The sequence below is a fragment of the Cryptotermes secundus genome, unplaced genomic scaffold (genome assembly GCF_002891405.2).
Source record: "Cryptotermes secundus unplaced genomic scaffold, Csec_1.0 scaffold1115, whole genome shotgun sequence".
Taxonomy (NCBI): domain Eukaryota; kingdom Metazoa; phylum Arthropoda; class Insecta; order Blattodea; family Kalotermitidae; genus Cryptotermes; species Cryptotermes secundus.
Window position 1 is genome coordinate 202,820 of NW_019733848.1, and position 15,491 is coordinate 218,310.

Consider the following 15,491-nt stretch of genomic DNA (forward strand, 5'->3'; position numbering starts at 1 on the left):
TAACTACTTAGAGAAAACAATGCGACAGTCCAAGTGTTACTACATGGTATAAAGGTAGAAATTAGGGATATAAACTGATATGAATTATATATCATGAACATTCATATCAATATCAAATTATTTTATGCAGAATATATGTATAGAAGCAAATCAAAAGCAAAGAAATATTATAATTATCATTATCATACGTAAATTTAAAGTTTCCCAAAAGAAACAAAAAGAAGTAATGTGCTGATAACCTCACAGACTTAGTAATGTTAGACTCAAAAATTCTCTAGTAATTCGTAAGTTCTGAATGTACCAGCCCTTAAATCATGACTCATTCTTCTGTACACACTCCTACTCCCCCCATCCTACTGCCACTTCCAGTCTTGCCGTTATCATTACAAGGTATCAGTCAGACTGTAAGCTGGTAACACTACTTACCAATGAAGATAGTTTATAGAATAGCTCCAGTGATCTTCATTGTGCCAACAGAAGGTAGCAAAGCACATACCAACGTACATCCATGGCACTTTCATCCCTGAAATATCTGCATTAATATGACCCAAAACTGAACCTTCAAGGACAGGAAGATTGTTTAAATTCCAACCAGAATTTGCATATTCCTGAAATTAATATTATTATGTCACTTCTTTAAATGTAACAAATACCGTCAAAAAATGGATAAAAGTAACTGGGGAACCTTGGTTCCCTGGTTCAACATTGAAACATAATGAAATTGGGATTTGCACTGGAATAAATCTACTTTGTGCAGTTAGTGTTGGAACCTTATAAATACGAGTGAAATATGGTAATAAATGCGATGTATACGGTTAATTCAATTTCACTCTTTAGTGTATGATGCAATGCTATAGGCAAGTTGGCAGTGTACAACTACTAACAGCTTGTGCCGTTTTAATTTCCTGAGCTTTGTGTTTTCTGTAATTACACATGTATTCAACGTATAAGTTTTTGTGTGTTTCTTTATATTGACTCTATCGTTCGGCATTTAACTTTGTTCAATTGGGTACATTATTACAGTTGTCTTCTTCTAACCGCTTCCATTTCCTGTACGCTCTCATATATGCAGCAAGACTATTACCAGCAGACATCTTAAGTGCGTGACATCATATGCCACCAGCCTGCCTATAGCACCGTATCATACACTAAAGAGTGGAATTGAATTAACCATATACCTCGCATTTATTACCATATTTCACTTGTATTTATGAGGTTCCAGCACTAACTGCATAGAAAACATCATTTCCATGGTTCTTCCATTTCCTCTATTGTTCCGAGTTCATTCACTGATGTGATAACGTTAGATTGCGGTTGCCTAGAAATGTACCAATAACTGTTACAGATTTCGTTACCTACATTACAAATTCTGTTACTTACGTAACAAATTTTGTTACCAACAATTTCATTCCATTTCTACCCTTGTAAATTAACGTTTTCAATGTTGTATACATAACACTTCTTTTGATGTGACTTTCTCTTGATTAGGATTTTACACCTTTATTGTGAGAATTTACTATAAATGTTTCTATATTATATGTGACAGAATAAAAACATACAATTAAAATACTGCACACATACTTGGTCAACAGGATGCAAATCTGGGGTGGACTTGGTTGGAAAACCTGATCCATGATCCATAGTGTGTAAGTCTGCTCCATATTCTACTGTAACATCTTCATCAATAGAAGAAACAATTCGCCAGAACTCTCTTTCTACAAGTGGTGTGGGAACCAGCTGCAAATATTAACATGATAACAGTAATCCAAGAACTTAATATAAACCTCCATAAAGTTAGGCAAATGATACAAACTGATGTGTTAAATCTACAAAGTGAACACATTTCAAAGAAAATTAAAATCAGAATTTCACTACATATGCTAAGGATGGATTATAAATTTGTTACATAACATTAACAACATAAAATTTATAAAACTGTAAGTCTGTGCAACAGAAAAGTTGGCTTCATTAATTCTGCCCAAACTCCTAATTCAGTTTCTATGCTTACAAATCTTCAGTTCTGCCACAACATAAAACAGCCATTATAATTCGATGAAATGTTCTTCACACTTCTTCAAAATCAGTAAACACACATACAGGAATACATATATCATAAAAACCAGTTTAAAAAATGTGTACTAAAATAAATGGAAAGTGGATCCTTTTGACACATCTTTGCAAATTTAAACAAAGTTTTGAAAATATTTCCCCTATCACATGCAAACTGCATGCCCTTTTGCATGACAGAAATATTTATGTAACATATTTAACACAAAGAGTCATCCTTAAAGACAAAAAGAAGGGAGAAAGAAGCAATTTTTAATCATTACTGTAGAGATGAACTTTATTTTCAATATGATGCACACATTCATTGTTTATCAAGACTAAGCCCAAGTTTATTTTCCATACAGAGTAACCTAGTGTCCTAGCTATATACTTTATTCAGAAGAACAGCATCAAGAGGCACACACATAACATGTCAATTCCAACAATTACCTTAATGAAGGAACTGCAATCAGAACATAATACATGTCCAGTTCTTGCTGTTAAATGACAACAAAATTTTAAGTAACAATGAGGTGGCACTGTCAACTCACATGAACAGGCATGTTGAAGTAGTCAGATTTGAATTGATCAGCCATTTCTCCAAATTGCTGTAGCGTGTACTCCCGCTGTGCTTGCTCAAAACCAAAAGCTTCCATAGGTTTGCTCACCTCTTCAGCAACACATTTTGGGCACCTCCAATCACCTATTACAATTGACAGAACACAAAATGCATGAATTCAAGCATCATAAACTGTCAAGACATACCTTCGCACCAATCTTCACTCTGGCTAAGAAATTAACAAATTACTTCCATTAAAAAGAAAATCTGTAAGATATTCACTGGGTTTAATACCCAATTTAACATTCATAATTGCAACAGTTCAAGAGTCACTGAAAATGAGATGCAAATATATTGTAACATGATAGGCAAAAGCCAGAATATTGGAATGAATAAAAGCAGCTGTTGCAATGCAACAGCATGGTAAACACGTTTCTGAAACAATAAATAAACACACAACAACAGAGGAACTGTTGGAAGCAATGTTTTCTGTGCAGTCCATTCCAAAGCTATAAAGAAAAGACAACAGGAAAAGTTAGTCTGCGCTGGGCTGGGCTGAACTGGAATGAGTTGGAAGTTGGAGCTCAGAGTCGGAGGTTAACAGTCAATCTTGAGTTGCACTGTTAGCAGCCACTACCTGGCAACAACCAGTGGACAAACTGTGAACTGCTGTAGTTGTAGTGACCTTGAGTGGAAATCAGTGAGACTGTAATAGTTCTATGTAGTTTCACGTTATAAATGTTCAATAAATGCAGTTACCAATCCAAACCTCGATGTCTAGTCACTAACATTTGATAACTGGTGTCAAAAGCAGGGCTGGATTATTGGATTGAAGACTGAATTTGATAGTTACATTATCACACTACAAAAATGGAGCAAATTATGGAATGCCTGTTGGCCAAAACGAAAGAAATCTCAGAGTTTGTGAAAGCCAGTCTAGAGAAGTTTAAGGTCCATTAAAAAAGGACAGAGATCAAAATGCAAGGCCAATCAGGAAAGATTGACCAATACCTGGCAATGAACAAAAGAAACAAAGGAAAAGGGGATGCTTCCACCACTCCCACCTCTTTGTTACAAATTCATCATGCCAGAAAACCGCAACTATTACACTCTGAACCCTGAGGGATAAACAGGAGACAAGTCATATCTTGTGACTACTGATGCAAGAGCATGAGTGACACGTGTCTATGCCATACATCCTGCAGATCCTCCCCATCCTGAAGGAAGCATCTGTAAAGCCAGCTTTGGGGCAGCACCCACTGATTGTTTGGGTGTTCGCTGCCAATATCACCGATGAGTCATCCTGGGACTGGATGTTTTGCATGCCCATGATGCATCCCGGGGTACAAGGTGTCATATGCTACAACTGGGTAACGAGGAAGTTCCACTGCAGTGCCCTGGGTCATGACTATGTTTAAACCACCTCCTTATAAAAAGCAACAGCAAAGAAGCAGCAGCTCACTGTGATAAGGTTAATGATGATGTGGGTGGAAGGAACCCTGCGTATGGTGGATACCCTCACAGGGATGGGTTCCAGGATTGCTTATAAAGCTAAAACTAGAATGCTGGTCCTCTACAGAGGTGCCTGCAACAATGACTGCAGACTGCTGGTCAAAGAAGCACCCACAAAAGGACTACTGCACTTCAGACAAGCAGCCCTAAGGAGGGAGTAGCCGGGGAAGAGCAGTGACAGACCCAACCAATAATGAATAAAGACAGTTCACCAGAGATCAGATGCATGACAATGAAGTGCCTGCCATTCATGAGGACAAACACAGATATCATAAAAACAAACAAAACTCCATGGCCTGTAGTCCACAAGCAAACTACACCAACCAAGTGAGTGTGCTTGTTGGCGAAGTTAGTGCCAACTTTAGCAGATAGAGGGTGTCGTCTGGTCAGCACAACGGTTCCCCACTGCTTTTAATCTTGGTTTTCTAGACCCAAGCCACCATTTCCTTGAAACTGCTCCTCAATTATCCTCACAAGGCTGAGTGGACCCCATTCCAGACCCACTACTTCTCAGAAAATCTGGTAGGACTGGGGATCAAATCCAAGACCTCTGGATCTGTAGCCAGGAGCTCTGACCACTAGACCACAGAGAAAGAAAAGGCAACACACCTGTAGGCTACTCAGAATGAGCAGCCTTAATGAGGCAGCAATGTAACATGATGGCCGAAAGCTGGAATACTTGAACAAACGGAGACAATCACTGCTATGCAATGGGGCAGTAAACATGTTCCCACAGTGAGAAACAAACATGCAACAATACAGAACTGTTGGAAGCAACATTTTCTACATAGTCCATGCCGAGGCTATATAGTGAGGACAATGGGAAAAATGAGTTTGGACAGGACTCACGTGAGTTGGAGGTCAGAGTCAAGTGGTTAGGAGTCAGTTTCGAGTTGCACTGTTAGCAACCACTATCTAGCAACAACTAGAGGACAAACAGAAGACTTCATGCATGCTGTAGTTGTAATGATCTACAGAAGGTACATTAGTAACACTGTTATAGTTCTCTGTAGTTACAATTTATATGCATTCAATAAACCTAATTATCAAACCAACACATGACAATATAACTGATAAAACTACGATGTTTTCGTTATGTTTCTGGAGCTGCAGGCACCTATCCAGCTCTGAAGTCATCAAGACATCAAAATAACGAACAAAATACTGACCCATTTTCAAGATACGACATGAACAGCATACCACTGGAGACCACCCTACCCACTTTGGTATCTGAAATACCAACAAGGTGGTCATGCAGATGCGTTTGGTGAAAACACTGGCACCATTAGATTCAAAAGGATTCCGATGATGGTGTATAATACTCAGAATTACTGAATATTTGGAATCTGTCCAGTGTCCGGTATTCTAGAGACTAGAAAACACGTTTCAGAAACTGGATCTGTTTCCGTCTTCAGCTGTAGTGAATCTGACAGGGGCTGTCCAGTTTTTGAGGTTAGCGCTTTCTAAGGTACCCAGCGGAGTAGGTGTCTTCCCCCTGCCCCCCACCCAAGGATCGAAACAGATCCAGAATCCAAAATGTTGTTTTTTTCTAGTTCCTGGAATACTGAACCATGGACAAAGTCCAAAAACCCAGTGATTCTGACTAGCACCATTCCATGTAAGGTAACAGGTCTATAAGAGATACGAAACTTTCTTTAGGACAAATATTTTAAAAACACACTACAACTTAAAAGTTTTGGTAATGTGAAGAGCATCAACCTTTCTCATGGTTCAGAGTCCACATTTCACTGTTGACTGCAGGTCTCACGATCACCATCACTGTAGATAACAGAACCAACCGAACCCAGCACCTGCTCAAGTTACAGAATGCACCACACACAACTGCCAGACATCCATTTAGCCTAGCCAGCTGTCTTCATATTATTTTAACCCACAATACATATTATACTGAACCAAATCTCCAAGGTCTGCATGTCTGCCATTTGTTTTAATTGTTGACATATATTCATTACAATGTTTTTAGAAACATGTTGTGGCATACAGACCCAATGCTTAGCGGTGACTCGGTAAACAGCAGCCATTGCTAGGTAACGCCCACAACATACATGCACACAACAACAGAATGACAGCATTATGCAACTCATTTCTAAGCAATGGTTTGGTACACACGTTTCCAGATCAATGGACACCAAGGCAACAATAGAAGAACAGTGTTTTCTATGTGGTCTGTGACAAGATGCTATGAGGAGGATAGTCTGAAGCAATTAGTTAGTTACTGGTTAGAGCTGTCAGCAGTTCAGTTGAGTAAACTGACATGAAGTAGCTCAGCTGTCAGTTCAGTCTATAGTCTGTCTGTGTAGAGAAGACTAACAGGTTGATGAAATGACTGCGAGCCTGGAACCCAGTTAGTTGTCAGTTAACAAGAATTCTGAATGGGCAGCTGTCACAAGAGAACCTAAGTGCGGGAAGCTGAAGAATCTCCCTCAGTAGAAGCTGTTGCCAGGAAATGACTAGTGGAAACTCTAATAGGCTGAGGACACTTGTCTGTATGTGTCAGTGATCTGTAAAGTGTAGGTCTGAGTGGTGTATACAAGTGGTCAATAAACTCAACTCATCCATCCATACCCCATCTTTTGTCACACCCCTAAATATATGACAATAAGAATCATTATTCTTGCATCTGTGTGGAGTCTCTTCAACAGCACCTGGAAAATGGAAGCTTACAGGCTGGCAACTCCTTTCTCTTGTGGTTGTAGTCTGACATGGCACTTCGCTATGCAGGCTTCCCAGAAACCAAGGATATCTGAACTGTTTCAAGCGTCACAACATCCATTTCTAACATCTCATTGCCCTACAGGTGCCCCCACCTCAGAAATGGATTCTGCGACCTAGCCAAGGAAGGTAGAAACCAGAAAGGTCAGCAAACTGACCACACCTGAGACAGTATATGAACAACATATTCCTAGTATGTAGGAACTATGCTACCGTCAACACAACAAATATTTCAGTTATTACATTTAGATCTTTATTTTACTGCAAACTGAAATATTTGTAGCATAGTTCCTATATATTACATATTGTCTGAGACACACAACAGGATGCAACCTATGAAAATAACACATTTCTAATACTGCTGCCTAAAAATTGTCAATTCTGGCTAACTTATACCGTATCTGTCTAAACCTGAAAGTTTATCACCATCTCCAAACCTGATATTAACAAACAATAAAAGAGATTCTAACACCAGTGTTACCTAGTGCCTTGTCTACCTTAAACTATTTCATTTATATCTCACCATGTTCTTTTCATGAAAGATAGACAGTCAATGCACATGTCTCTATCTCCACACATGAATACAGAATGAAATTATAGTTGCAAAAGTTGCATACACTTCAGGAAACAAGCTAAATAGTCACCAAAAAGACATAGGAATTAATCTTACTATAATAAATAATAACAAAAACTAATCTATACACCTTTCGGAATTTCCAGAAGAGGAGGCATGAGACAGAATGTATGATAACTGTCATCGCAGCCATCACACAGCAACATGGATTCCTCGACATCACCACGCCCACAATTGTGGCACACATACTTTGCAAGCTGTAACAGAGAAACAGAACATGTCTGTGTTAAGTGTACATTACATATAAAGAACTTCATTCTCCAGTTCACCCACAGTGGGTAAATAAGAATCTATCCCGTTTCTTAATAATCTACTGAACAACAAGGCAGCTTCTTTTGTAAATACCACTGAATGGAATATGAAAATGGTTTATAAATAGTAAGTCAGAAGGAGTACTGAAGAAAGCAGTTGCAGTCTCCTGGAAAGTATTTATTCACAGGGACTATGGACCAAAGCACTCTTTCCTTGAAGCTACGTGGCCAGAATGCAAAGCAGTCTCCCACTTCTGAGCTCCACTGCCATACTGCATTCATGCTGATGCTGTAAATAGAGGGAATGATATAGCGCCAAGCTGTAGGATGATTAGCAAATAATGAATTGGAAAGGACGGAGAAAACAGATGTGACCTAATTTGAGGTACTAAACCAGAATTCACTTAGAGGACGGAGGAATATGACAGAATAGCTGCTCTCTTGGTGAAGATTTTAATCTAGAATTTCCCAAATACAGCGCGGTGTGCTAACCACTCGGCGGTGATGTTCAGTTTCAAGACACACACATAAGCCCAAGGACCACCCAATTCTGCACATAAAAGGTGCAAATGGACTTGCACAAAGTGATACAGTAACTAGCTCTAATCCCTCGTGCAGCATCAAAAGCACAGATACAATTTTTGTAACCCAAAAAGGAATGAATTAACACAAAACCATGGTCTGAATAGCTATACAACATACTCAAGACAAAATTTTTATATTATGACTGTCTTAAATTCCTTACATGCTGCTCCCCGTATCAAATGGTTATCAAAAGTAAGGCCAAGCAGGCAAAATGTGCTAGTAAGTCAGATAACATTCTGATGCTGTGAAGAACACTGCACCTTTACAGCAGGTAACTTAAAGCTATTAATACAAACTACAGCTGTTTTAATGACTGCAACACAAAAAACAATGAAATCACTAATATGAAGGAATGAGCATACTTCCTTGCCAACATCAGTATGTCAATGCCCTCAATAAACAGAACAGAAAACTGCAGGATGCTTATGAACTGTATTCAAAGGTATTATTGTAGCATTTAACTATGGGGTATAATGAAATGTCTATAATATATTGATCCCAAGCTCAGACTCAAAATTGACATCTCCACAACAAGAAATTATTTATTTAACATTTATTGTTTGCATGTTGCAATTGTGTGTGTCTGTGCAGGCCTAGCATTCCAATATTTCCAATAAAAATACCATTACCCTCAAGTGCCAAATTAGCAGAACATTCAGATCCCATACTTCCAGATAATGAAGTGTATTCTCAGTCTACTCATCAATCCCTTCAGTAACTCAGACTACAGTGGCAAGTGCTACTATTATTAATGAATAATAAACCAGAAAATGTCCAAGGAAGCAATTAGCCTAATTTCAGTTACAATCCCAGAATTTGCCCAGAGGGACTGAGGAAAACAACACGATAACCAGGCTTTCGTTCAAGATTTTCACCCAGCACTTCTTGAATATGAAACAAGATTCTTTTTAACACTTCAGCACAACAATCAGTCCCACAACACAAAGCAGCAGCTCTAAGCACACCACAATGTCTGATCCCTGTTGCTCTGGTGTGATTGATATAAAGGGAACACACAGCTATATCAATTGCACTTTGACCTGGCAACAGTAATAACTGCAAACATGTATAGAAAATATGAAATCTAAGATTGTCACAGCAGTGAATATTAAAATTATGGCAATTTTGGATGAGATGTAGTAAGGTGAACATGCATCAATGTTTCAGAGAAACATGCTGCCTTTATCTTTGCTGTCAAAGTGAGCATAACCATGGACAACGCCCTCTCATATACACGTGAAGGATGAGTGTGTTCTTTCAACTTCAACCTGAAGATTGCAACAGGAAATTCCTCCAAAACACTGGTGTCTTATCATACTAAATGGCTTCACATCCAAGAAGATGAAACGCTTAAAGTTCAGCCAAGGTATACTCCCATCCAACACTGTATGATACACACACATATTCTCAATGCTCCACAGACGCATGCACAAAGTCAGTTAGTGTGATATGCTGTTTTAATGAATACCAGTGTAATGAAATATTCAGAAAAACATAATTTTCTCAATTTCATCAATTTACTATGTCTTCATTAAAACTGTTTCATTTAACAAGTGCCATTTCAATGCAAGTATCAGTTTAACATAATAAATTCCATCCCACTACAAAGAGAAAAAAGAATCAAAATAATGAGATTGATCAAGACAAAATCATTAAACACTTACTGACTCACTCACGGAGCTGAGCCCTTCTTGCAGAGCTGCCAAATCTGCAGCTACTCAGGAATTTCCCAGCATTTTATGGAACCCAAAGGTCCAATACCGTGTTCACAAGGGCCCTCCACCGGTCCCTCTCCTGAGCCAGATCAATCTATTCCAATCCATACCATCCCATCCTATCACTCTAAGATCCATTTTAATATTGTCCACCCACGAACGCCTTGGTCTTCCCCATAGTCTCTTTGCTTCTGGCTTTTCCACCAATATCTGACTTGAATTTCTCATCTCCCCCATCACTAAACACCACAACATACATTTTACAGAATCCACCATGGCACATGCAGGACACAGACAAAGACGGAAGAAAGAGAAAGAAGTTACAAAGGATCATGAATGTCTGCTTTCACAGAGAAGAAGAATGTATACACTGGTAACAGCCTTTGTGTGTCGTGGGAGAAAACACATGAACAACACCCTAAGATAAAAATTCATCCCCTGTTTGAAGAGCAACCCAAGGACACCAGCCAAGCAATACATTCCACCCCACTACCACAGAACATCACTTCAGGTGTGTTTACATTGGTTGTTTCCATGACTTTAGCTGCAGGACATAACTGAAAACAGAAACCATGTTTCTGCATTATCAATCAGCGAGCATTTTGATTCATCTGAAGTAGAAGATTCTCCTTCTCTCCAGTCTCTGTACTGCTGCATAACTGAATCACCCATGCAAACAGCCCCACTCTAAGCTCTCTCACTTATCATCAAAAGGATTATTTGTATATTTTATTCATTATCACAATTTCTGCACAACTGAGTCAACAGGACAGGCAGAAATGTAAATACCTAGCTTCATATGTTCAATGGGAAGGAACCTGAATCAGCCCATGTAAACGCATCTTCAGAGCTGAATATCTGCAGTGCAAGAAGGGTTGCCTGCAGCAGTGCAGCTGTGTGCTACCTATGGTCAGCAGTGAAGGGGGAGGAATGTGGCGAGGATTTTCAAATTTTGAGAACTGTGCTGCTGTAGATATGGCGCAATTATACACACAATTACATCACTGCACTGTAAGCAACAGTAGCATTCAACAGCAAGTCCTTTCTAAGCAGTTTCAATCCATGTTATATTTTGTTACTGTTCACTGTTATATCAAAGTTACAGTTCTTTGCTGTTATTCTGTTATCATTCACTGTTACTGTTATAGTTAGATTTCTTAGCTTTGCTTCTGTGTGCAGGGCACTGTGGAGGACAAAAAGAAAGGCACAAATAGTTTTCACTACATGAGAAGGAAAGAATTCTAAAAGAGATACACAGAGGAATGAACAAGTATGATGTTGTAAGAAAAGATTGAATCAGCTCATCAGAACTGTCCACATCTCTCAAGGGCAGAGGAAATTGAGAACAGCAATGATTCTGAGGCAAATGGCCTCAGTGGAAGAAATTCATACTGTCAACAGTGAAAAAGTACAGACACGCAGGTGGTTTACAGATACATGATCAGAGAACATTAAAGTGAATGGTCCCTAGATTTGGAGAATGTTACAGCATCTGCCATAAAGCAATCTGTGGTTGGGAAAGAATGTTGCACCTCCATGGGGGGAGAAGCAGCTGAAGGATATCATTAAACAGCACTCAGGAAATGACGTGCACAGTGAACTGGCAGTAACAATTCGAAGGAAAGAAGATTACTGACCTGTTGGGTAAAAATTTGATTGGCACCAGCAAATTGCTCTCATTGGTTATCAGAAAGTATCCAAGTCCTTCATATTTCAAGAATGTGTATAACTGACCTTGCAAATATCACTATAATGCAAAGGCTTGGTGAAAGGGTGAAGTTTCTCATGAGTGGATTTTGTCCTTGGAATTTGAATGAAAGCAGAGAACCAGAAAATTCTACTTCTAATCAACAACTGTTCAGTACATAAGAAGGTGCCAAGGCGTGTTGGCAACATCTAAGTTGTCTTCCTCCTACCTAAATGTACTTCAATTTTAAACTCTCTGAATCAGGGGACAATCCATGCCACAAAAAGGCAGTACATGTCATAGTTAGTGCAGCAAATATTGGCTATCATTTCAGTGGGCTGTGACACAAACATAAAATTTCTGGAGGCAATTCAGATGTTCTGTACAGCTCTGAGAACATTAAGTGTGGTTACAATTGTGAACAGCTTTCACAAAGCAAAACTGTACCCCAAGACTGAGGGTGGAGCGATGCCAATATAGTGAATAACTGGCAATACCTATGCCAAAACCCAGATGATGAGGTGACACTGGAAGCCTTCATTGCTGTGAATAGTACGCCACTGTTGTTCAATGGCTCATAGAGGAAAAAGGTATCAGAAATATTGATGAAAATAAAATGGGGCATCTGGTGACATGATATCAGAGAGTGGGGAAGGAGACAACACTGTGCAAAGTCTCTGAGACTCCATAATGACCAAGAAAGACATTCCAGACCATACGCTGCAGAGGAGTGGAATTCTCCACAAATTTACAGACAAATCACTATGAAAGCCTATTCTTTAGAAAAAATAATGGACTTTTTTAAAAAGCAAGCACAGTAAGTTTATATCTTCGTTTTTTTGGGGGGGTGGGGGCATGTACCTAACTTTCATTGACAGCTTACTATGTTTCAATACAATAAATAAAATTTCATTATAATAAATATAATTTCATTGCCCACAGTTTCATTATGCTGACATTTCGCTGCTTCCTTAATAAAACATACAGACTTACAGGATCAAATTCATAGCTGACTTTCTTTCCTCTTGTTTTATTTTTAGGCTTCTCCTCTTTTCGTGTCTGATATCCAGCCATCTTTGGACCAGCTCCATAAAACTGAAGCCTCCTCAGCTCCTTATTCTCATTACCATCCGAGGTATCGAGCCCAACCTACATGTTCAATGAATTACTGTAAGTTCTGCCTCAATTAAAGCAATGAAATTCATGGTAACAAGGCCACAATTTGAACAAAACATACCGACTAACCTTCATCTGAACAACTTCAAGCAGTTTAGATATTTTCTTGCATGTACAATCAGCATATGAATATAACCCACAACAAAAAAATAACATTAATTCAGCAAACAATACATTTTCTGTTATTCTATAATTCTGAAGAAGAAAGATGGATTTTATGAACCCCGATACTGGCATAGTAAGTATTAAACTTATCATGAGATTTAAATTATTATACAACTTTCCAAAATTAATACCTATAATACCCAGAGCAAGACATTAACTGATGTTAGGGTCAAACATGGGGAAAAAATTACCTATACATAATGTGAACACAAGAAAAGGGGCACTTTCAAATATGCAATGAACCAAAACTATCAAGATGTTTTAGTTTAGAACTGTTAAATAAAATATTACTTTTTCTTTATTCCTTGTATAAAGATTTCAACAACACACAATTTGAATTTAATGTTTCAATGTAGAATACAGACCATCATATTCTCCAATCAGCCCTTCAGGAATAGCTCAGAAACACAAAATACTGTGACTTTCAATAGACTGCCTGTGTGTCTTTATGACAGCATTTACGGCTACGAAAAGCTATTACTCATACCTGAAGTTACATATGGCCATGTACAAACATTAACTGAAAAATAAAGCCATCAAATGAACAGCAAATTAAAACTACAGATAAATATGTTGGAAACTGTGATCAATAGATTTGTTTGTATGATCTCTTATACAAAATGACAGGAAACAAAATTTACTGCAACTAGTAAATGAACACATTTAGTCTGCTTGACCAGAACCATTTTGAGCTTTGTTTAACTAAAAGTCAACTCTATGTTACACATATAGCCAAAAAAAAATATATATATATCTATATATAAAGGATTACCGGATTATCAGAATCAGAAGCATCACCAGGGCCATATCGTTTGGACCTCCTGCTGTACTTTTCATGTGGTGGCTTGATTGCCTGCCTTGAAGGAATGCCATGAGGCTTGTAATCCTGGTCTCTCTTCTCATTTTCATCATGCTCTGGTTCCATTTTCTGTTCAACAAATTTAAGTGATACTATATATCTGCCAAATGTCAATTCCACTACCCAGCATATAACATTCATTAATTCTAGAGCTAATAAAATGGACTTAATCACAGAGAACCAACTTTCCCAGATGGCTGGTTCTGATAATTCAATGGTGGTCTCAGTATTGATACTATATAGCATGGGATGATGGGATTTCTGATGAATGACGAACTGCAAAGGATCTGGAAGGAAGCAGTCAGCCTGACCTACCATCCCAGCACTTGCATGGATGGACTCAGGAAACAACAAAAACATCAGTCAGGATAACAAGCATTCTGGCTAAGATTTGAACCAGGCAACTACCAAATACAACTCTAGAGAATTACCTTTAGACAAACTTGTTCTCAACTGGGTTTCACTTGCCTAAGGAAGGTATTTTCAACCTTGGTTAAAGGATTACATACCTGTATCTTGCTTCTAGATTTATAAATTAACTTACAGTGAACACTTCTAACATGATAATGACAGCCTTTAAACACAAACATATCTGCGGTTTTTGACACTAGCATATTCTCCCACCCCGAAGCCTCACATTCAGTCCCTGGTGACTTCCTGTGAGATTTGTAATGACTGAAGGGGCACTGGAGTAGGATTTGCTTCAACTGTCTTCACTTTTCTTCTCATCAGCAACATTCAACCACTGGCCCCTGAGGTGTGGGATAACCCTAACCAGGCAGCACACTATCACATCTTCACTCTCTAAGCTGGCAAGTGGTTGGCTGCAGAGTGCAGAAGTTACTTAGCACAATTTCCCATCAAGAAGCTGTGTACATGATATTTTAAACATGCAGTACTGTATTTATTCAGAAGGAGACTGGAAAGAAATGTTAATTTAATACGCTAATAGTTCTTCACTGGTTCATTATGATGAGTCTTGCTATTGAAAAATCTGCTATTCAGCCAGTGCTCAACAAAATTAATTTGGTGTCTGGAATATGATCTGCTTGCTTTGGCACTTCCTACAGCCTATACAGTTATTACAAATACGAGGATAAGTCAATAAGTAAGTTACAAATGGATATAGAACTTAAATAAATAAGAGTACTGATTTGAAAAATGCTTTTATTTCTCATCATAACCTCCCTGTACATTGAGGCACCTGTCCCATCCCTTCAAAAGCCCCTGAAAACAAGTAGCATAAAATTCTTTGGGCTGCTGTCATAACCAGGTGCGACTTCAGTTTCTACAGCTTCTTCATCAGTAAAATGTTCAGCCAAAAGATGATGTTCAAGAGGGCCGAACAAATGGAAGTCGCTTGGAGCAAGGTCAGGGCTATAGGGAGGATGCTCGAGGACTTCCCACTTGAAATTTCAAAGCATCTCATTTGTCTTGTTGGCAGTATGGGGATGCGCATTGTCATGCAAGAGCAACACACCTTTGGTGAGGAGTCCTGGTTGCTCCCGTTGAATGGCCTTACGAAGTTTTCTGAGGATGTTACAGTAGAGGTCACCATTTATGGTTTGT

General features: G+C 38.6%; 1 protein-coding gene across 2 annotated transcripts in view; it reads right to left on the minus strand.

The window, feature by feature from the left end:
- The window catches only part of LOC111868295 (lysine-specific demethylase 5A), a 131,980-nt gene that overhangs the window by 86,556 nt on the left and 29,933 nt on the right, over positions 1 to 15,491 (minus strand). The window contains exons 5-10 of one of the 2 annotated variants that reach the window (XM_023858829.2): positions 13,836 to 13,991; positions 12,716 to 12,871; positions 7,555 to 7,681; positions 2,598 to 2,749; positions 1,582 to 1,737; positions 427 to 608 (exon numbers count right to left, since the gene is read on the minus strand). In XM_023858829.2, coding sequence (XP_023714597.1) covers positions 427 to 608; positions 1,582 to 1,737; positions 2,598 to 2,749; positions 7,555 to 7,681; positions 12,716 to 12,871; positions 13,836 to 13,991 — 929 coding nt within the window. The remainder of the gene's footprint in view (positions 1 to 426; positions 609 to 1,581; positions 1,738 to 2,597; positions 2,750 to 7,554; positions 7,682 to 12,715; positions 12,872 to 13,835; positions 13,992 to 15,491) is intronic. The other variant, XM_023858830.2, reaches the window with a different exon arrangement.